We start from the raw sequence: 22772 nt of genomic DNA, 5'->3' as shown, positions 1-22772 counted from the left end.
CAGTGGCGGCACAAGTCTGAACCAGCGGCGTACAATCCCAATGTGCCCTTTTCTGCAGGTGAAACATGGGGAGAGCTCCCACGCTTCATGGGGCTAAGTCAGGGTCACGGATGCTTTATCCTGCCAACCTTGAGGACCCGACTCGGGTTCGTTTACCCAAGTCCCTCTCCGTTTGTTGAGGTCTCGTACCGTTTACCGTGGGCTCGGTCCATCTACCACGAGACCGGATCGTTTACCAGGCTTCGGGACCATTCGCGTCGATCCCGACTGCTACCCCCAGCCAGTCGTACTGTCTCCTGGATGACCGTCCCGGACAATACTCCTCGGACGCCTTCCGAGCCTCGCCCAGAATTGGGCTGTCAATATCCTTTATACTCCTTGCCAAACGGGCCTGGGCTGGGCCCACCCTCAATTGGCCCGCTCGTGGGCCTGGAACGCAGTCCTGGGCCCACGGCAGGAAACGAGGATAACAGCTAGTGAATATAATTGTATTAATTTAAGAGAAACAAAAATTATAAAGAACCGATTTTCTATCTTTAGATATGCATCCTATCTCTTCTATAATTATTAGATAAATAGTTAGATTGATATTAATTATTAAAAGTGTAAGTACATCAAACTATTTTTTTTTTTTATATTGGAGAGGGGGAATTTGAACTTAGACTTTCTCTTTATGAGGATGAATGTCGTATTACTAGACTAGGTCTATGACCAGCCATTAAACAAAACTTAGAATATAATAAAATCTTAATCTAAGTATACAAAACATAACCTAAAATACATAAGGAGATGCATTTTGTTTTTTTTCCCCTTAAAAACAGAGATAAAATTCATTGCCAACTGTATAATGTTTAATGTGTTTGCCGTTTTGGATATAATATATAAATTTATATACTACTTATGCTGCTTTTTGTCCACATCTCCTTGTTGAAATCTAAACTGTTATAAAGATGTAATGTGTTTCTAACATTAGAGACATGATGGATAATTAGATAGTTAAACATTTGTTAAAATCTCATTTTCTTGTGTCATTTTTGGGTTATTAATAGTCTTCTTTTCCATTTTTGCCCTTTATGTCTTGGAATGGTCGTTTGATTTCTGGTTGTGATGGCCATCATATGACTTTACTGTGCACTAATTAAGCTGGGCCTTCATAATAAGTAAATTCATGTCTCATCACAAGCTATACATGAGGAATGTCGTTATCATACATATTGTATACTATATAGCAAAATTGATGGGCCTCATAAGAAACTAATACATCAATTTCGCTATTCGTGTCAATATCTTTTAGCAATAATGTAATTTTCTGTCTAGTTAATTAGAGGTTTAGCTAGGCTAGACTTTTACGACATTTCAGATAATTATATATATATATATATATTTCATGTTCGTTAAGTGAAAAACAGCACAGATTAATTAAAGTTAAACTCTTAAGATTATGATTGTATAAATCGCTGATTAAGAATCATTAGCCCATTGTATTCACTCACCTATCGAGAACCAAAAAAAGGAAGAGGCAATCACTGTTTTGGGTCGTGATCAGGGCCCGCATGACTTGAGAAGGTGGGGAAAAGTTGACAACTACCCATTTTTAGGAGTAGTTAACTAAAATTAGATACTAAATATATTTAGTTGAACTTTACCCATTATTATCATGAGACTTCCCAAATTACCCTTATTTGAGCACATAATTCTAAGTGTTGTTGTAATGTGTATTATATGTGTCATATTATAGTTAAATTGGAAATGCATTCTAATTGTAGCATGTTTAAGGAGAAAAAAAAAACATGTAATTGAAGGGGTATAATGGGTACATTAATTGAAAATTTGGGTACTAAAATAAAAGTTAAAAATAGTGGGTAAAAATAAAAGTTGGTCATTTAAAATGGGTACTAGGTCTAATTTCCACGAGAAGGTGTCATATATGTTTCTGTCTGTATCTTGGGCCTTTAGCCCCAATGGGCTTTTAACAAAGACGTAATTCATAGGGAATGGTATGTACCGTCATAGTACGTGGAGCCTGAAATATGTCAATAATAATAAGAGTAATGCTAGCTACAACCACTCTTTCAGACATTTCTACCGACAGTCATTTATAACTTGACACGTGGAGAAGAAGATTTGTTTATTACTCAACCAAAAAACCCATGTTTTATTATTTAATTTATCTAAAATGCAATATATATATTTATAAACTCATACTGAATTTAATGACCTTGATTCGGAAAACTAACTTTATACAACTTAATTTATCAAAAGTTGACATATTTATAATTATAGTTACAGAAAAACTTAGTTATATGTTTTTTTTAAATGAGAATAGTTATAATTGATATAAATATGTATAAGCACGTATGAATGACATTCAAAATATTAAATACTAGCATAAGATTTCATGCATAATTTTTTCTTGTATACAAAAAATATTTAACTCACAAAAAAACGCACATCTCCACTAAAATTATATATTTAAAAAACAATTCAAATAATCACATCTTTGAAGGATCACAATTCAAATAAATTATATGTTTCCACTAAAAAACAAAATTCTATTTTGTTTGACAAACTATTAGATATAAATCAATATATATTTCCAGCCAAAAAAAAATCAATACTTATATATATATAAATTAATCATCAAAGTCCTTCAAAAAAATTCAAATATTTTGTCAAATAAAATAATTAACGATTCTTTGAAGGATCACAATTCAAATAAATTATATATTTCCACTAAAAAAAGATATTTTGTTTGACAAAATATTAGATAAAAATCAATACTTATATATTTCCAGCAAAAAAAAATCAATACTTATATATATATATGTATAAAATTAATCATTAAAGCCCTTTAAAAAATTCGAACATTTTTTCAAATAAAATAATTAATGATTAATTTTTTTTATACATATAAGTTTTGTGATTATTTGAATTTTTTTTAAAATTATAATTTTAGTGGAGACACGTTTTTTTTTGTCAGAAATATTTTTTATGTATTATAGAAGTATGAACAAGAAAAAATTATGCATGAATTACCATGCTAGTATTTAAATTTTTGAATCTCATTCATACATTCTTATACATATTTATATCAATTATATTTATGCCTTTTTTTAAAAAAAAAAAAAAAACTAACTCCTTCTGTAACTATAAGTATATATATGGCCACTTTTGATAAATTAAGTTGTATAACATTAGTTTTTGGAATCCAAATAATTACATTCAGTATGAGTTTATATATATATATATGGCATTTTAGGTAAATTAAGTAATATAACATGAGTTTTTTGGTTGAATAATAAACAAATCTTCTTCTCCATGTGCCAAGTTATAGATGAGTGTATGCAGAAACGTTTGAGAGGGTTGTTGTAGCCAGGCCGGCCTGTAAGCATTGGGCCCAAGAATTTTTTTGTTCTTTTTACAATATTTATATATAAAATAGTATTTTTGTAAAATTATGGAGCATTTTTGTATAGAAAAAAATAGCATTTTAAAAAAATATTGGGCATTTTTATTTGGGGCCCTAGGCACAGGCCTAGCCTGCCCATGCCTAGGGTCGGCCCTGGTTGTAGCTAGCATTGCTCTAGTAATAATGGTGGGATGATTTTGATTTCTGAACTCAAAAGTTATTAGCATATGATCATTGGTGGAATCTGGACAAAGGTAAGAACCATGAGCTTTGCGACTAGGCCCAAGGTCTGTGAACTCTATGCGGTCAGGCTTAAGACCACAACACAGATTAATTTGTCAAGTTTGTCTGAAAACTGGGCACACTACTGCTATTAGTCACTGTAAAATCCTTTATTGACACGTTTGATAATATTGACAAAATTAATTAAAGGAGAATTTTTAAAATGGGTAGTTTCCTGTTTTGTTGAAATGTGTCTTTTTATAATCAGATTATTATATATATATATATTAAATATATAATTTCCTATAAAAGAATATATTTTCTTGAATTGGAAATTATTGGTATTTATTTTACTATCGTGTACAGCTTGCAGAGATAATGTATATATTGTTTCCTTATTTATTTAAGGAAACTGGGTTTAAAAAACTATCCAGGTTTAATGAATCTGTTTGAGCGGATTGCCAGTCTGTTTGAACAGATTCTGACTTTCCTGTTTGGGAAGATTTTTCATTTATTGGCTGATAGGTTTCTGATTTGTTTTCCACGACCCAAAGGGATTCTAAAAAGTATATAATCATCCTTAGGTCGTTGGTTTTTTATTATCTCTCTGTGTATTATTTTCCAAATATTTTTCAAGTTTTAGAGAGACTTTTTATTATGTGAAGAACTTGAGTCCAGCAAGTTCTTAGTGGTTTATTACAGTGTACTTCTGTATTATTTTCTTTGTGTTAATTGTGCAGGTTGAACACACTTGGACATTGTTCATCAAGATTCGGGAGAAGTCTTGTTCGTGAGTCACTTTTCAGGAGGAAAAGTGCAAGTGTTATGATTTGAAGGGAGTTCAAGATCTTAGCACTTCAGAAATTTGATTAGGAGTTTAGATTACAACAGTTGCGCCAAATTCAAGAGGGATTCTTTATTTGTATAAGTCAATTTGGTTTTGTAATCGTTTAGATATTCTTCTAATAAATTTCATTCTCTGGGCATGGCTCCGTGGACTAGTAGCAATCTGCAAAGATTGTTGATATCACGTATAATTCCGTGTGTTATTTACCTTATGTTCGTTTTTATCTTCTGGTGATAAACTATTTAAACATATCTGGTTTCTGTTCAAACAGTCTCTGTGTCTATTTAAACATTTCTGTAACAGTTCAACAATTAATTATTTAATTTGAATAATTAAGTTGGTAATCATAAAAAAACAGAATTTCAGTCACTAAAGGTTAGATAAAAGCTTTCAAACTTCTTCAACCAAGATTGATGTTTCTTTTCCTCCAATAGCTTTTTTTTTTTTTTACCAAAAACAAGAAAGTCATTCACTTGAGCATGACCCTTATATGCATATACTACTTCTACGGTTCCTGATTTTGCTAAGGACATTGGGTTGGTATGCCAATACTAGGGTAACCTGTTAGAATGTGGAAGGTGGTTTAGAAAGTATAATGAGGTGCATGTTAAGAAGTATAGGGTTCCATCTCGAAACCAGTTGGTGATGAGTGGAGTAATCCATGCTCTTATGTATTATTGAATGTACCCACACACTTTCCATGTGAGATATTCTCTTAACACAACCGACCATAGTTTTGTGGCCTTTGGAATGAAACATATAAATTTGAACACTCCTTACATTGGTTGTGAATCCCTTGCACTTGGTAATGGTAAGGATCTATTTTCTCATATAGGTTGTACTACTTAATGTTAGAATAAAATGAGAATAGAAGGATAGATATCACAAAAAATGATTACAACACTAAACACAATTAAATGATGGTAATATGAATAGATGAAAGAAAGATAGAATTCAAAGCAAAAAAAAAGACAAGTTGAAGATGAATAGAAAAATACAACTCAAAGCATGAAGATACAAATAAAATCACAATATAATAATAGGAGAAGAAGAAAAGAAACACACACTCAACCCTATGTGTTGAGACTTGAGATGATCATGGGGATCACTAGGCTTGAAGCCTTAAACAAGTTGCAAATAACTTAGTCCAAAAAACTTATTTCCCCATCTCAAATATCTATGAGAACTTTCACAATATAGAAATAACTTTTAAGATTAAACAAGCCTAAATTCTTAGCCTAGTACTTTTAGGATAAGGATGCAAAAGTAACTAAGTGAACCAAATGGCCTATATTTATTGTGATTACAATCTTCTATGAATTTGATTATCATCCACCAACCCTTGTTGTTACCAAACTTCAAATGGGCGATTATGGACTTGAATGGAAGATTTGGGGGTTATATAAACTGTTGGAACTGAGCAGAACAACTTAAAAATTTAAGTAGTTACATGCTAGGCAACATGTCGCCTGATGCTTTTTCACCTACGACATATTGCCACACAATTGACAACGTAACATATATGCCAATGTTTTCTTGCTCTCTTTTGACACTAAAAAAGTGTCAAAATGTACCAAAGTTTTCAAGACTTAATTTGTATCAAATATACATCATATAACTAATAAAATTAAACTAACATAATAGATTTCACCAAAATTAAAATCAAATTCAAATATATGTGTAGCTCTTTGAGACTTGCTAATGAGGAGTGAGATAAGGAGTTCATTCGGCGTGTCTTTGATAAGGAGGATGCTGGTGTTATTTTGAGTATCCTAGTGTGTTCTCAAGGGATAATCTTATATGGCACTACACAAAAAAGATGGAAAATATAGTGTTCGCAATGGTTATAAAACAACCTATAATGATATTGATATCACAGTTGGTGGAAAACACTTTGGAAGTTAAGAGTCCTTCCTAAAATAAAACAATTTTTATGAAAGGTGAGCCTTTTTTGTCTCCTAACTAACTGTGCTTCATTTTGCTGGGGTATCTCGATGATAAGAAGCTAGCCTAGATGCTCTAAGGCGAACCAGGAGGAAGATATCAGCCACACTCTTTGGAGGTGCCCATCGGTTCAAGAATCTTGGAATAGTGGTTGTTATAAGAAGCTTAAAGAGGAGACCAACCCTGATATTATCCATTTTTTTACAAATTTGGCTAAGAGAATCACTCCTCAGAATTTTGAATTATTTGGAGTATCTCTTGGTAGAACTTGTATGGTAGAAATTGTTTCATTCACAACAAATGTTGCTCGAAATAGATGGACTTGGTGGAATGGTTTGTGAACTACCTTGCTAAGTAACAAGCTACCAGTGGTTGTGATAGGCAGATGGGTCACCAAAAGTTACCTCTGGAAAGGGTTAAATGGAGTAATCCTCATCAAAATAGGTTGCAATCAATGCTGATGCCACTGTCTGTTAGAATGATGTGTCATGTAGCACGAGGGTGATTATTAGAGACTGAAAGGTACAACTAAAGCTTCCTATCACAACTTCAGGAAACAAACTGTCTCACCTAATATTGTTGAACTCTATTCTATCTGGGATTGTTTGAAGATTGCAAAAGACATGGACACTCAAAATTTCTACATTTCTTCTAATTTTCTCTCTGTTGTTCGAATGATTAATGATCCCACTAAGTGTTGGGTTTTATGCCCTTAATAAAACCATATTTCTCATGTTACATGTTTTTATTATCAATGAAAGAAGTAGAAATCATTTTGTTTATCAATCGTATTTATCGCCTGTTTTATTACATGTTTATTCAATTAATACAAACATTCATAAAATCCTGAACATATGGATAGTTACAATTATAGTGATTAGGTCATAGTGGATTATAGTTATAATTATATGTTAAGAAGAACGAGTCTTAAGAATAAATCAGTGCATTGGATTTTCACTGATTTGGTAATCTACGATATGATCTACTTACACATTCGGGGTGTAATGTCTTGTCCAAGACATTGACCAAGTAGATAAGATCAAATGTATTTGGTTACATCGGACTAGGACCGATATTAATTATTGATAGATAAATAAGTATTGTTGTTATCGAATCTATTCAATGTCACAACGTTGACCATAGGTCAAGTCAATCTTAATTATGAGTGATAATATTCTGTTAATTATATTACTTAAATCTTTTGACTTGTTCGTTACCAGCTTACCCTACGGTCTAGCCCATACTTACATCTTGGAGATTTAGTAGTGTAACTGAGTAGGAATATTATTCATAGATATGAAATCTATAACTTCTGTATAATAAGTGAAAAGATGATTTCCTTAATTGCTTTGTTCAAATGGTTAAATGATTGATATCTCATTTCTGTGATTAAGTTCACAGAAATATCATTTATAAGGAACTTAATAAGAGTTAAGAATAAAATACTGATGAAGGGTAAAACAGTAATTTGCACCTAGCTCGTTAGTATGTCATCGATAGAGGATTGACTGATGTTAATGGTTATAACAATGGATGACATATTTGTGGTTTAGAAAATACGTTCTATGAATTCAAGAGCTCAATTTCGATTCTATAGTGGAGTCATGAAAAATTAATAAATTGTGAGATAATTTATTTAATAAATAAACTCACGAGAATTAATTGAAGCTTGTATTCATGGATCCATTGTCCCAATGTCGTCTCTTATCAAATCAAGTTTAATAGTCTCAAACAATTGATTTAATTATCAATTAGAAATATCAAATTGAATGGACCAATTTAGTGATATTTACATGTAATAAGAATTTAGCAAAAAAAGAGAGTTTTTGGGCAATTTATTAATATTGATAAATTTGTGTCAATATAAATAAATTAAATTAAATTAAATCAAGTTTCAAATTATAATTAGTTAATTTGAATAATGATTTATTTATTTAATCAACTAAAATATAAATAAATAAAAATACTTTGATTTTAGGCCCAATTGAGATTTCAATTCAAGACAAAGAGATTGGGCCCAAGTCCATGTGTGGGAGCCTAAGGCTTTGGATTTTTTGTTTATTATTTTAATTAAAAAAAATCCAATTAAGTTGCCTATATTAGGAATGTGATGTCTATGGTTTTCATAAGATAGTCTTAGTTGATTCATTTGGGTAAGTTAAAACCTAGACAGTCTAATCCCTTCTTGGTCGTTCACTCTCTTGTTCTTCCCTCTCTAATTCTATCTCACGTGTTGAGAACTTGCCCATTTTTTGTTAAACTTAATTTAAAGATAGGCTTGGAAGACATTGACATAGTCTAAGCGGTTTAGATTCTTGACAATTCCTAGCATTCAGAAAGGACAAAAGGCTAGAGAATCTAAAGGAATGAGACATTGTTCCGCTGCGTATTTGTAAGTTTCTACATCTTTGTGTTTGTTTTAATTTACAAATCTCATGTTCATATGTATGCCATGCTATTCTATATTTCTATTATGTTTATGGAAAAATAATAGGGAGCATGCATATAGATTTAAATTTCAAGATTCTACACTAAGTGCTATGGGGATCTTGAGGTTCTAGTGACCAAAATTAGAGTTGAAGCCACACAATGCAATTTTTCTAGTTGTGTTCTCACTCATAGATCAAGAAATTGTGCGGTCTACTGTTTGACAAAATATAATTTGTCTATAAAAGCTTTTGTTATTTGGAATAAGGGTTATCCTAGTTGCATCTTCAACAATCACTACTGATTTTCCCTTTATGTAGGTTGTTTCTTTGTTTTCAATTAATGTATTTCCCTCTAAGAAAAAGTGTTTATGTGGGAGTTACAATTCTTGTAACAATTAGTTACCAAAATTTATAACTTCCCACAAGTTACAACTCATATGTTGTAACATATTTTATTTAATCAATATTATATTATCAAAAGTAAACAATATAACACTTAACCAAGAATAATAATGTATTTTTAGAATTTTATTTCATTTGTTGTTTTGTTATAAAGATAAGTAAAGGGAAGAGTAAAGACAGATTATGCATGCTCATACTAGCTGCCAGTACTTCAAATCCTGAGGAAATACAATAACTACTTTTTTCATTGTAAAACTCGGTGTTCATGAACAAATTCATCGACATATTTGTCTCTTGAGTCTTGGTACTTTATTACAAAGCAATAATACTTCTTCAACTCATTTACCTTTCAATTTATTTTATCAAACTTTTCATAACAATACCATTACTAAAAATATAAACATATGACACTAGAAATTTGGACATCTATTTATAAAAACATTGTATAAAGTATTATTTAAAGTCCATCGTAAATGATCAATATAAGAACTACTTCTGTGACGCATGTTTGAAAAGTGAGAGGAAAGAAAATGGAGGTTAGAAAAGTAAAAGAAATAGAAAATTGGATTGTTTGGTAAGAAGAAAAAGTGGAGAAAAAAAGAAAAGTGAGGTGAAAAAATTGAATAGGACCCACACAAATTTTTTCTTAAAAAATTGGAAAGAAAACAGACAAATTAAAGTGAAAAGACTAAAATATTTTTGTCAAAAAAATTTTATATTAAAATTTTAAAGATAATATAGTAATTTTATAATAAACCAATTTTATTTCCTTCCTACGCGCCATACCGACAACTAAGAAGGAAATATACTTGTAATTTTATCATTCTAATTTTCTATCTCTTTTATATTTTTTTCACTACAACAATTTTTAGTATATATTACATTAAAGAATAACATATATTTAGAAGTGCTATTATTGGTGGGGGATTAAAAACACACGGAACATATTTTGGCGCCATATGAATAATCCTCAGGCGCCAAAATGAAATTTGTTTTTTAGTCTCATCTTCCAAATTCCCTAAATCTAAGTTACCCGAAAGATTTCTCTCAGCCTCCATCTCTCACTCTCGTCTCGTCTCTCCGCCCTCTCCGCCTCACGAAGTCTCACTCTCGTCTCGTCTCTCCGCCTCACGAAGTCTTCTCAACTCATCTCTGCCTCACGAAGTTAACTTTTCGGCCAGCCATCTGCCTTGGTGGTGCCGAGCGATTCTGACTCTAACAATTCGCAGAAAAAGTTGAAAATTGGTGTCGTTTTGTCGGGAGGCCAGGCACCTAGAGGGCACAATGTCATTTCTGGAATTTTTGGTGAGAATTTTTTGTTATCATAATTCGTTTTCTTGCAGTTAATAGTGTCCAGTATGGTTGAGTTCATTCATTCTATGCTTCCTGGTAGATTACTTGCAGGAGCGTGCTAAAGGCAGCGTATTGTACGGTTTCAGGGGAGGTCCAGCTGGAATCATGAAGGGCAAGTATGTGGAACTTACACCAGAATATATTTACCTGTACAGAAACCAGGTGAGAGTTTGGACTATGGTTTGGTTTTGTCATTTATGTAGTGGAGGTCCATGATCATGTGTAAAGATAGCTGCTTCTGAGTGTTCTAATTTTCTTAGAAGATATAGCGCATCCATTCTATTCTAGTGATTTATACAAAATTCATACATGTGGCTGCTGGCATTTTAACCAAGATATTGTATTTGATTGGAGAAAATTTTCTTTTATCAGGGTTGTTTTGATATGATATGTAGTGGAAGAGATAAGATTGAAACTCCAGAGCAGGTGACTTTTTTTTTTCTTTCTTCACAGTTTCATGTTAAGTTTTATTGACACATTAAGTTCATAATAAATTGTTTAAATGGATTTTCCTTTTAGTTTCAACAAGCTGCAGATACTGTCGTGAAGCTTGATTTGGATGGACTTCTTGTTATTGGTGGGGATGACTCGAACACAAATGCCTGCCTCCTTGCTAAGAATTTCAGGTATATAACTAATTTTTTTCTTTCTAGAAAAATCTTGCTTGGCAGATGGAATTGTTGCCTGTATTTGTCTTCATATGTCATTCATGCAATCCATGGATCCATTTATTTTTTAGGTGCTTGTATCAGTGTATGGGACCCATCCAAATAGAATTTAGGGATACTTTATCTAACAGTTCGACAGGGTTATAGGAGTCTTGCCTTTAACGCTGTTTCGTTGGTTTGTTTAACACAGTTTGGTTTTTTTTCTTTTGTTCAATCAGGGGAAAGAATTTGAAAACTTAGGTGATTGGGTGTCCAAAAACCATTGATGGTGACTTGAAATGCAAAGAAGTCCTAATAAGTTTTGGGTTTGATACTGCTTGCAAGGTGAGTGCAACTAAAAGAAATTTTTTATTACTTGAACCCTTAAATTTCTTTGTGGTCCTTTCCATATATCGTGTAGGAAATTTTGGAGCAGCAATCTTTATTTTTTAGCAGATACGCTCCAGAGTGGAGCTCTTTCTCCGCCTCACGAAGTCACGCTCCAGAGTGGAGCTTCTCTGCCTCACGAGTTCTTTCTCTGCCTAAAGAAGTCACGCCTCACGAAGTCACACCTTCTAGAGATCTATCTCTGCCTCACGCCCACTATCTCAGGTTCGTTTCTCTCATCCCTGATAATACAAATTGTTGGCTGAATGTTGTAGTTGATTTGCTTACTTTTGCTCCTATCCTTTTCTTTTTCATAGCTGTAGTTGATTTGATAAAAAACCCATCTTTGATAGAAACTAGATTGATATGCAATTTTACAATATTTTAAGTCAAGAGAAACAACTATGAAGATTATAAGATATTGTTATGAAGATTATAAGATATTGTTATGTTCAACGTTCAAGAGAAACAGCTATGAAGATTATAAGTCAAGAGATAAAAAAGATGTAGAGATCGAGTCATTTGAACTCGAACAAATTTTTTTATTTAATATACAATCACCTAAAATTTATTTATTCATTTTTAAATTCAATATAAAATTCTAGTGGATATAATGTCAATCTCTCCAACATCTCAATCTACCAAACGGAAGAGTGTGGGCTAACAAATTTCTCAATAAAAATATTATAATTATAATAATAACAATATGTATATACCACCATTTATAAACTTAGAAAAACAATATCTAGACTCTACTAGTAAATATTATATCTAGACTTTATCAATATAGCTAATTAACGAGAATAATATTCTAAATACAGTCTCTATCCTAACTCAGTAAAAAGCATGAAATAAGGAGTTCATATAAGTACAACACCAAAGACACCACCTTAAGTGAGTATAAGTATTGAAAACTTTTTTTTGAAATCTAGACACAACTGTTATTAACAGTTGAGAACCATAAGAAACACAATCCCCAGAGCAAGGTGAAAATAAACATGAGCTAAAACAGATAATATGTACATTTTTCCATCTTGCTTTTTCGAGTCCTTATTTACACATTTCAAATTTTCCATATTGATTTCCCTCAGAACAATCCAAATGTGTTCTCCCCGCTATAAGTCATGTAAACAAAACCATCTTCATCCTTGTTTTTCTCATAAATAGCAGACATCATGGCAGCAGTAGGTGACAAAATGTTTTTTACAAATATAAATATGGCCTTCTCAGCACTGAGCTTTATTCTCTTTCGAACCACATAAACAAACTGCCCAACAGTCAGGTCAGCCAGAACCAAATACTTCTTCTTGTCAATGTCTGGTATGTCACTTCTCTCTGCCTTCTCGACGATAACCGGAATTCTGTCTGGATATTTTTCCCTGATACGAGCAGCTTCAGCCTGCCTTCTCTCAAAGTGGTGCTCCAGCTTGAAGGAACTTTTGGCCATGGCGAAATTAAATTCTCTCTCTTACTAGATCTCTCCCGTTCCCAATTCAGAATTCTAGCAGTGACACTAAAACAGAGAATCTAGGGATTGAGAGGATGAAATGAGAGAGAAACAGTCTCACTCACGCAGTAGCAGCTTTTCGAGTATATTTGTCTGTATAAGTATTGAAAACTTAACCATTAATAAAGAAATTTAAAGCCCAATCGATAGAGAGGACTCCTCAAAATTTATCAAATATTTCATATCTCAACTTAAAAGGCACATGTCTAAGGAAAAGAACTAAGTAAAACAAAGAAAATTGGGTTTCCTGCTTGGGCCACTAAGTTCTCGGATTGGACAGTTAGACTTAGTGCTGGGAAAAATGACAGCTTTAGTTTAACTCTGAATATGATTCTTGCTGCAGTGGTTTATAATATTTGGAGGAATAGGAATAGATGCATTTTTGATGGGTTTTCACTGTTAGCTTATTGTATAGCCAAAGAGATTATTACTTTAGTTAAATATAGATTGTATATGGTTCATAGCAGGAAAGATGTCCCTCATCTGAAGCTTTTCTTAAGAAAGCTTCAAATGTATGTAATGTGAGGGTGGGTTCTTGATTGGATTGTATTGGTTCTGTTTGGGCAGTTTGCCTTTGTGTATATGCTTGTTTGTTCAATGAAGTATTATTTCTTCTTGATAAAAAAAATAAAATAAAATAAAAGACTTTGTGGATTCCCTTTGATGACAAAATGCTTGGATGAAGTGGGAATTGAAACTTTGTTGCCTAATACAGTGAAAGACCATAAGAGCATTGATTGGAATCTATTGAGTGTTGAACTTGGATATAACAGTAATAACTATCAAGAAACTGTATCAACTGTCAAGAAAATATATTAACAACTAAACAGTCTTGGCTTAACTGCTAAAACAGTTAACTGGTATTTTTGTTTGCTTGAATAAGTGCAATAATGTGTTCTTTTAATGTGGATTATCATTGAACGGGCATCACTATGTTAGATATTTGCAACTGAAGAGCCATTTCTTCATGACTTTAGTAATGGAAATTCCAAGAAAAATTATGTTGATGGAAAAAGCATTGCTGTACTATTTTCCTCATGATATCTTTGGCTGACGAGTATAAAATATTTTTTTTATGAAGCTGAGAGAATTTAGTCTGGTAGCAATATGATATATACAAGATACGATTCAATTCTTTGTTGACAGGTAGAGTGACACCAGAAAGTGTGGTTTACAACTTTGGAATGTTGTTGCTGGATCTTCTGAGTGGAAAACATATACCCCTAGTCATGTGAGTTCACACTTTATTCTTACTACTACTAGTAATTATATGTACATCAGTTCATAAGCACATATCTCTGGTTTTAATTGGATAATAAGTTGGATCAACATTGTTGGTTTATATGGAACTGAACTTGTGCGTTTAGCTTCCCGCTGTTTGCAGTATGAAGCACGTGAGAGACCAAATGCAAAGTCTCTTGTCACTTCTTTCATGTCTCTTCAGAAAGAAACAGAGGTGTGTACTCTGCTTAATCCTTTCATTTTTATGTTTAGTAAATTTGTTCTTCTATTTTATTAGTTATCTTTTTGCCTGAAATACTATTTTTTGCACACTACCTTTATGTATTTTTTTGTAATAATGAAATGGAGATCATTGGCACTTGTCTAATTGAGGATACAACCAAATTGGATTGTGAGATTTTGGCAATTTGATAATTGAAAATTTGCATCCATATGCAAGCAAATTATGAAATTATTGAAACCTGCCATTCTCATTTGATAATGACCAAGTGCTTATCTCCAATTACTCAACATGGAATGTACTCAACTCAGTTTTTTCTTTTGTTTCTTAGTCATTGAGTTAATATAATATATGGCTTCAGTGTATTCTAGTTTCTTGCTTGACCTTTTATTTTCTTGATTTCTTTTATTCCTTCCAGCTTTTCCTCTATTCTGAAGTTGTTTTTGAACTAAGAGAGATGAGTAGGTATTTAGCAACTTTATTTTATAATTTAATTTATATTAATAACAAGGATGGAAGGAATCCATTGAGTGTTTCTGTGGCTGCCTAGTAATAATTTTACAGAATAGGTCTATATCTATATGCAAATTTATATTATTTAGGCTTCTTTCTTTGATACTTTTGATAATTAATATGGTTTTTTAAGAGTTACTATAAGCACTTAACAATTTGTGATTTCGACAATGTTTTGGTAAAAGATGAAAGTATCTTTAGAATGGGTCCATTATTAAGAGTTGATAATTTATGTGTTAATTTCATCTAATATAAATATTCAACTGATTGGTTTTTGACATAGTGGTTATATAATATTTTGTATTGATTGCTTTTAGCCAGGTCTTAATGAGAAATTAAAATGCATGAAGCAACATGCTTTTAGATCAGTTCAATTTAAAAGGAATGATTTCTTTTTTCTTATTATTTTTAAAATAGATTTTGGGAGATGAAAAGAGTGGAAATGGATTATGCAAACAATGATATTCTTGGAAAAGCAGTTGAGAAGAGTCTTAGCAGCATTCTAGCAAGTGAGTTTTATTTAAAGATGCGTGTTAGATTTAAAATTGTTCAAAAATCTTATTATTTGCATAGATTGATATGGTAAATAACTTAAATGTATTGAAAACCATATTTTATGTTATAAGAGAATTTGAAAACTAATATTGGTGGGGCTTTAGTATGATTTATGCTTACTTAGTTGTGGCAGAGGAATTGGTTCGTAGTAATTAGTTGGAGGATGCCAATAGGGTTCTCTTGTGGGGTGGTGGTTTATTCTTGTCCCATATGCCTTTTTTTTAAATTTTTTTTATGGAATATACGTGTACAAGTAATGTTAGCATTTTCTTTTTTATAAGTTGATGCAATGTCTTGAGATTATTCCTTTTAAGGTTGAGGACTTCAGCTGTAGTTGTTTGAGTTATGATTGATGTTTACAATAGTGATTGTATATAATTGCTGCATATATAACATGTTCAGTTACATTTTAATTGTAGTCATAAGGTTTCTTGTTCTACTTATTTTCTTTATTGGTTAAGATAATATATAATGTATTTTCTTAGCTATGCATATACATGAACTGTTCTAATAGGTGATAATAAATAAAGCAATCTACATTTGTTTTGATATGAGTTTTTGCTGCTAAACCATCTAAGGGCTTCTCTTTTCTTCACTCCATCCCACTCTTGTTGAATTTGATTGTTGGTCTGTTTAATCAAAGAGGTGTTCTCTGCATTTTCTTTTTCTACTTGGCTATTATTAGTATTCATTGAAAGGCTTATATGGGAATAAAATTGGTCTCAAGAGTCAAGACAGTCCATGGTGGTAAAGCAACTATATATGAACCTATCATTTTTAATATCTATTTCCATTGAACCATTGATAATGAACCAATATCACTCTTCTTCATTGGCTGTAATAGCTTTTGGGGAATGTGGGTCCTTGTGTGTTTTCTTGACCTTGTTTTTATTTTTGTTACCTTTTGGGGAACTGAGGCATTTATAAAGGGATCTCATATTTTCATCTCAGCTAGGTTTGGTTCATTTGGCTATTTTTTCACTTTCAAGGTATTCATTATTGTAGAGAAAATGCTCAAGATAGAACAAACTTTCATGGATTTATCATTTCCCTTATTTGTATTGATAATAAATCTGATTTTTTTCATCCTTTAAAATTGGAATACAAAATCTTTTTGGTTTTTTGTTCTTTCTATGTGTGTTGTGTCTGGTTTTCTTTTTATTGTTGGTTTTATTTCAAACTGTTGCATTATTGTTGGCCTTTGCTATTAGTTTTTCAGCTGCTTTTGTTGCCTCTTGTCGTTGTATTTAAGATTTTTGTTGTTCTTTTTATTTTGTGAGCTCTAGTTTCCAAGGACTCTATAGTGGGTTTGGATAGTTTCTTGGTTGTAAGAGTTGTAATTTTTTTTAATGATGACTCCTAATTAAAGGTCGAATGATGTTGATAGTTTATTAATTGGTATGTAATTTTGCTTTCATTTTAGTGGCTTCATTGGATTTCAAATTGGAGGGAACTTTATTTGCAGCAGTTTGCAAGAGGTATGTTTTCTTTTATTTTTGTTAAAATACTTTGCAAATGTTAGAGGAGTTTGAATATCTTAGATATTCATCCATAGTGAAGTAGGTTCTGAGATTATTATTATTGTGTGCTGCGGTGATAACGGAAGGTTGAGAACTTGTGTGTATTAGTGAAGTAGGTCATGAGAAATTTGTGTGCTGCGGCGAGATAAGGAAGAAAACTTGTGTGTTGTTTGAATATTTTGAATTGATAATGATTGATGGTTGATTAATAAATATGGCTGGAATGTTTTCTGATTTTCTGTTAGTTATTTGATGTATATCTAATAAACTTCAAAAGATTAGTATCCCTTTTGTATACACCTATAAAAGATTAGAGGATCAATATTATTACCCTATATTAATTATCCATTTTCTTAAACCTCTGTAAACATGAAAGATTTAATGTAATATGCTTCATAAGATGTAATGTAATAACCAATATTCACGAGTTCATAAGTAGGTGACAAGCCAAAAACATCAAACAGTGCAAATAAATCTTCTAAAGTACCTGTATACGTAGTTTATCAACTTCAATCATTAACAGAGATCCTAAATTCCCAGTGAGAATTTCCAAAGCATCCACATACTTTGCTTGTTGCTCCAATATAGAAATGTATACCATCATAGCTGCACTAATTCAATGTTTTAGCATATAATCAATTGACAATAGAACAAAAAAAAAAATATTTGGTGATATATTAATAAAGAGAATATTAAAGCATGTATGTATGGGAGAAGATGATATATAAAATTGTTTTAGTACAATATCGTTGTATGAATATACACAGATCAAGCTAGCTAGCTAGCTCTAGTCTTCCCGTTCACACATAAAATTGGGAATTTGTTTTTTGTCTGTTCTAGCAGCTAGTGCCTTTTGTGTTTAATTAAAGAACAATTGTTAATTTATTAAAAAAAAAGAGAACAAGAATTCATGCCTATAATGTCTGAAGTGATTAGGGCACCCCCTAGAGGTTTTTATGACATGGAAAATTATGATGAGCAAGAATTCATGCCTATAATGTCTGAAGTTACTGAATCTAGGTTATATAATGTAGTGGAAGATGAACAATATGTTAGAGATGATTGTGAGGGTATATTAGTTTGATTATTGTTGTGTTTTTTGTAAATTGTAGAAGATGTTGCACTTGACATTTAAAGTTGTAATCAATGGAAATTTCAGTTTATACTTCAGCTCATTAATTGGTTGTTTCTTATTTGTGTATTTTTAGCGAAGAACTCTTGAAAACATATGTCTTTTATTTATTTACTTAGTTTTTGCTGGCAGTGGCTAGACTGTAATACTGATGATTTCCCATCATCTCTTTGTAATACAATCTGGTTTCTTATAATAAAAAATAAATCTTAATAAATACCTAACAGCATACACTCAGCATCATAGCAGCCAAATAACAGAAAAAAGAATAGTACCATAAATCAACAAAAACTATTGAATTTAATTCAGCGATAAATTCTAGATCAGTTCTCAACACAAACACCTAAACTTGCAAGAATTAGCTGACCAATTAGCAGTAGACATCAAAACTGCCAAAGCCCTCAAGCTTAAACTGTTGGTACATATTCTTCTCTATTTTTCGTAAAAGCAATGTATGATCTCCCTCATTCTACAATTATTTCATTGATCAATAAATGCTATGTTTGTGTCCTAGGTAGGCATGTTCATTCCTCAAATACATATTGCTGGATACATGCATATATGGACTTTGTGTTGAAAACATATACCCACAAATACAAATACTTTACATTTATAGCACATTCCTAAAGGTGTTTGATATAACATTTATTACTGTTTCTCTCTATCTTTCGGGAAGTTGAAAACAATATCTTCTATCCATAGCAATGGAGTTTTGTTTTTCTTATTTTTGGAAGGCTCCCAAACATAGTTTTTGCCTTTCTTATAAGCTGCAATTTATAGTATCCAGGCATGTTTCTATTTTTTTAAACCAAAATCATGTCTGTTCCAGACTTTCAGGGTGCAAAAAAATAATTATGTTACCAAGCAAGAAGGTCTAAAAAGTGCAGTCATTTGAAAACAGTTTAAGCTGGAATGTGTATGAAAACAAACATTCAAAAACAAAACAAAATTATACATGCATGATAGCAACCAAATAAAGAAATGATACGCTTCTATAAAATATTGAACAGTTAACAGAAAAGTTGCCAAAATAAAAGTCTTAACCAAGCCTACCCAAAAGAGTGTTCTGAACCTTTGAATCATTATCAACCACCTCTTGTTCCTCTTCAATTTCTTCATCATAATTTTCATCGTCAAATACAGATGCAGTAGGCTTCAAAGTAGCCAATGAATTAGAAATGTATGCCTTTTTGGGAAAAAGATAGTCCTCCTCAGTGGCCGCTTGAACCTCTGGTCCTTCATATTGCTCATCAAAGTCTTCATAATCAACAACATCTTCAGCCTTCTCATCATAATCTATGTGTGAGAGAAACACAATGAACATAATCAGAAAGTTTGACAAAATGAAATGAGCTAAACCATAGACTTTAGAAAACATATTATTTATACATTATTTTATTTTGTTTAATAAGAACTAGACCCTACTATTGTCAAAGACAAAATATAAAGGAGATGAAAAGTCCACTGAAATCCAAATAACAAAAAATGCTCAATCTCTTGAAAAACCAAAAATACAATTCCTGAATTCTTTTTAAACAAATCACTGAGGTGCCTACTTTAGTCCAAATAATATCAATCTCTTTTTCAATATTAAAAAATTTATCTTGTCCCTTTCTAAGCACAATGACCAACAAATAGCCATCACAGCAGAATCCCACAACTACTTTCTATTTTCGTTACCCACTCCTAAAAATTGAAACTTAACAAATTTACAGAGTACTGTAAAGTAATCCAAAAAGCCTCCAACTATAAATAGTTTTACATTTATCCACAATCTTTCAGAAAAAGGCAATGAATAAATAAATGATTGACTGTCTCATTGCTGGTTTTGTGCAAAACACCAGCTCTGAGATAGAGCAGAATGATCCTTTCCAATAGACATAGTGAGTTCCATTCATGTAGAAAGTAAACAGCTAAAATCTTAGAATTTAAAGTTGTCCTTTAAAAGTACTTCGTCAATTTCACAATCGTCCCAAAATCCAAGTCTTTCTTCTATTTCTACCTTAACCCTCACCTGAATATGCAAATATTGTACAGTGAAGAATCATGTTGCTTCTAGGTTCTCCAAGCAAGAGTTTTCTATGACAGCTATTGTGATGTAATACTAGTGATCTACTTATGGGTTCAAATCAAACCATTACACTAAAGAAACTGAGAAATGCTAGGGTCCTCCAAAAGTATAAAGAAACTCTTCAAGAGGAGTATAACAATTTGGCATTCTATACTTGTCAGATATACACTTATAGGAACCAAAAATTCTACAAAGAAGTACATAGGATATGTAAAGCTACCTCACATATATATATTCTCTTAGTCACTAAGTAGACCAAGTGCTGGCACTAAGAATATTCTCTTAGTCAACATATGTCTTTTATTTATTTATTTATTGCTGGCAGTGGCTACTAAAACAGTCGTATGTAATGTAAAAATTCTACATTTTTATGGAGTGGAAAAAGTAAATATAAAATAATATGAGGATAAAAGTGGCAAAAATGGACCAAGAGATGCTTATCCGCTCTTTTACTATTAGTATGACACTTTGAATTTTTACTTCTTTGATGCCAAGAATGACTGTTTATTTCTTTCTTTCTGACTTTTATTATAAGTTTTTTTTTTGTGATAATTGATAATATGTTGTTATATATGATTTTTGTAACTCATCAAAATTTGTACTAATTATAGAAACGTTTGATCAGAAACTAGTCAAAGAGTTTGCCAAGTACAAGATATGTCACCTCCATCTACAAAAGGAAAGAGACCAAAACACATACCTACAGGAAAATTAGTTAAACTCCTCAATGAAAAGAGGAAGAGCTTTAGACTAAATTTGGAAATGGATAAGGTTGTTGAAGAGAGATATGGAGCAAGTGCACAAAGGATGATGAATTGAAGGATGGAGCAAGTTTCACACATGGTTTACTTTTGTGTATCTTGTAATGTTTCTATTTTTCATTTTTGAAGTAAAAATTGTTCAAGATTATAAAACTTCATTATGTTATGCTTTCAAACTTAAGTTAGAACTAAGTTCTCATGAAGTAGACACATTCATGGTTTGAATTAGTTATTGTTTAATGTAATACTTATGGTTTATCAATCTATTGAGAATTACATTTTATGATTAATTTTGAATTTTTTTTTATCAAAATACAATAATGAAAATCTTTTAATTAAAAAAAAAACCATATAAGTATACTTATCAAAATAAAATTTAAAATTTTATTACTATATGCTATGATTTAAAAACATATTATAAGCATAAAAAATCGTTATGGTTTATATAATATAACAAACTAAAAATGTTATCAAAATAATCAAATGTAACAGTTGAAAAGTGTTATGAAAAAAGTACAAGATTAAGTTTCAAATTTATAACCAAAAACTCTATCTAAATGTTATTATTTGAATATTATAGCACCTAAAAATGTGTTATTGAATAGTTTAAGATAACATCGAACATAACATTCAAAAACTGTTATAGAAAAGACTGGACTTTTAATAACAGGGGCTATGTTAGCATTTTCAGAAGTGTTATCAATAGTCCCGGTTAGCAGTTTTTAAGTGTTATGAACACTGTTTTTTCTTGTAGTGTTTTCTCATTAGAGAAAAAAAGTATATAGGAGAGATAGAAAATTAGGAGAAAATGGAAAATATATTTCTTTTTTAGTTGTTTGGTGTGTAGAAAGTAAAGAGAATTGATTAATTAAAAAATTACTATATTGCATTTAAATTATTAAAATAAAAACTTTTTTGTAAAAATAAATTAGTAATTTCACACTTGTGTGTTTTTACATAACTTTTCTCTTAATTTTTCTCTCCAATTTGGAGAGGAATTTTTTGTATTCAATATTATTCTCTTTAATTTTCTCTACTTTTCTTCCTACCAAACACACTATGTTTTGTTTTTTTTTTGCACTTTTCTTTCCTCTCCCTTTTATTCTATACCAAACATTAGGCTAGAGAAGGATTTAAATACTACATTCATTACCTACTCTAGAGGTTTCTTGTTGGGAAACCACTTGGATAATGGTTTTTGAAGCCGCCCGCATCCCAAAGAAATATGGAGAGTGCTTGAAATCCTATTAGTCGTCCATTCTAATTACCTAAAAGAATATTATTTAAATTACCAAGATGACAAGTGGATCGCTTAGGTTGAGTTTTGAGGATTGTAGTATAAAAATAAATATAAGTTGAGGTATTTATTTTTATAAGGTATAGTTTTCAGTTATATCTCATTAATAAAGCCCTAGAATAGTTTTAGAAAATTATTGGGCTATCATGGATTATATTTTAGGACTTTTGGACTATGATTTTATGTGTTGGAGATATACTTTAAATCATATAAATACTTTGGGATATGATTTTACGTGTTGGAGAGACACATTGAATCATATAAATATTTGGACTATGATTTTATGTGTTGGAGATACACATTAATCATATAAA

The 22772-nt window shown here is 31.3% G+C and overlaps 1 protein-coding gene and 1 long non-coding RNA gene across 2 annotated transcripts; one reads left to right on the top strand and one right to left on the bottom strand.

The window, feature by feature from the left end:
- The first annotated feature begins 10482 nt into the window (after positions 1–10482).
- LOC133825031 (uncharacterized) lies at positions 10483–11023 on the top strand. Its single transcript, XR_009888606.1, has 3 exons — positions 10483–10558; positions 10647–10768; positions 10979–11023. It is a non-coding gene; the product is annotated as an uncharacterized LOC133825031 (long non-coding RNA).
- A 1546-nt stretch (positions 11024–12569) lies between these two features.
- On the bottom strand, positions 12570–13214 carry LOC133824961 (autophagy-related protein 8C-like). The gene has a single exon (XM_062257994.1). It carries the CDS (start codon positions 13085–13087, stop codon positions 12728–12730), a length of 360 nt encoding a protein of 119 aa, XP_062113978.1. The 5' UTR covers positions 13088–13214; the 3' UTR covers positions 12570–12727.
- Positions 13215–22772: the final 9558 nt, after the last annotated feature.

Source organism: Humulus lupulus, chromosome 1 (genome assembly GCF_963169125.1).
Source record: "Humulus lupulus chromosome 1, drHumLupu1.1, whole genome shotgun sequence".
NCBI lineage: Eukaryota > Viridiplantae > Streptophyta > Magnoliopsida > Rosales > Cannabaceae > Humulus > Humulus lupulus.
Note: the sequence above shows the minus strand (reverse complement) of the source record. Positions and strands in the feature narration are given on the sequence as shown.

Excerpts from the sequence above, each read along its gene's own strand:
- LOC133824961 (XM_062257994.1), bottom strand. The coding sequence starts at position 13,087 with ATGGCCAAAAGTTCCTTCAAGCTGGAGCACCACTTTGAGAGAAGGCAG.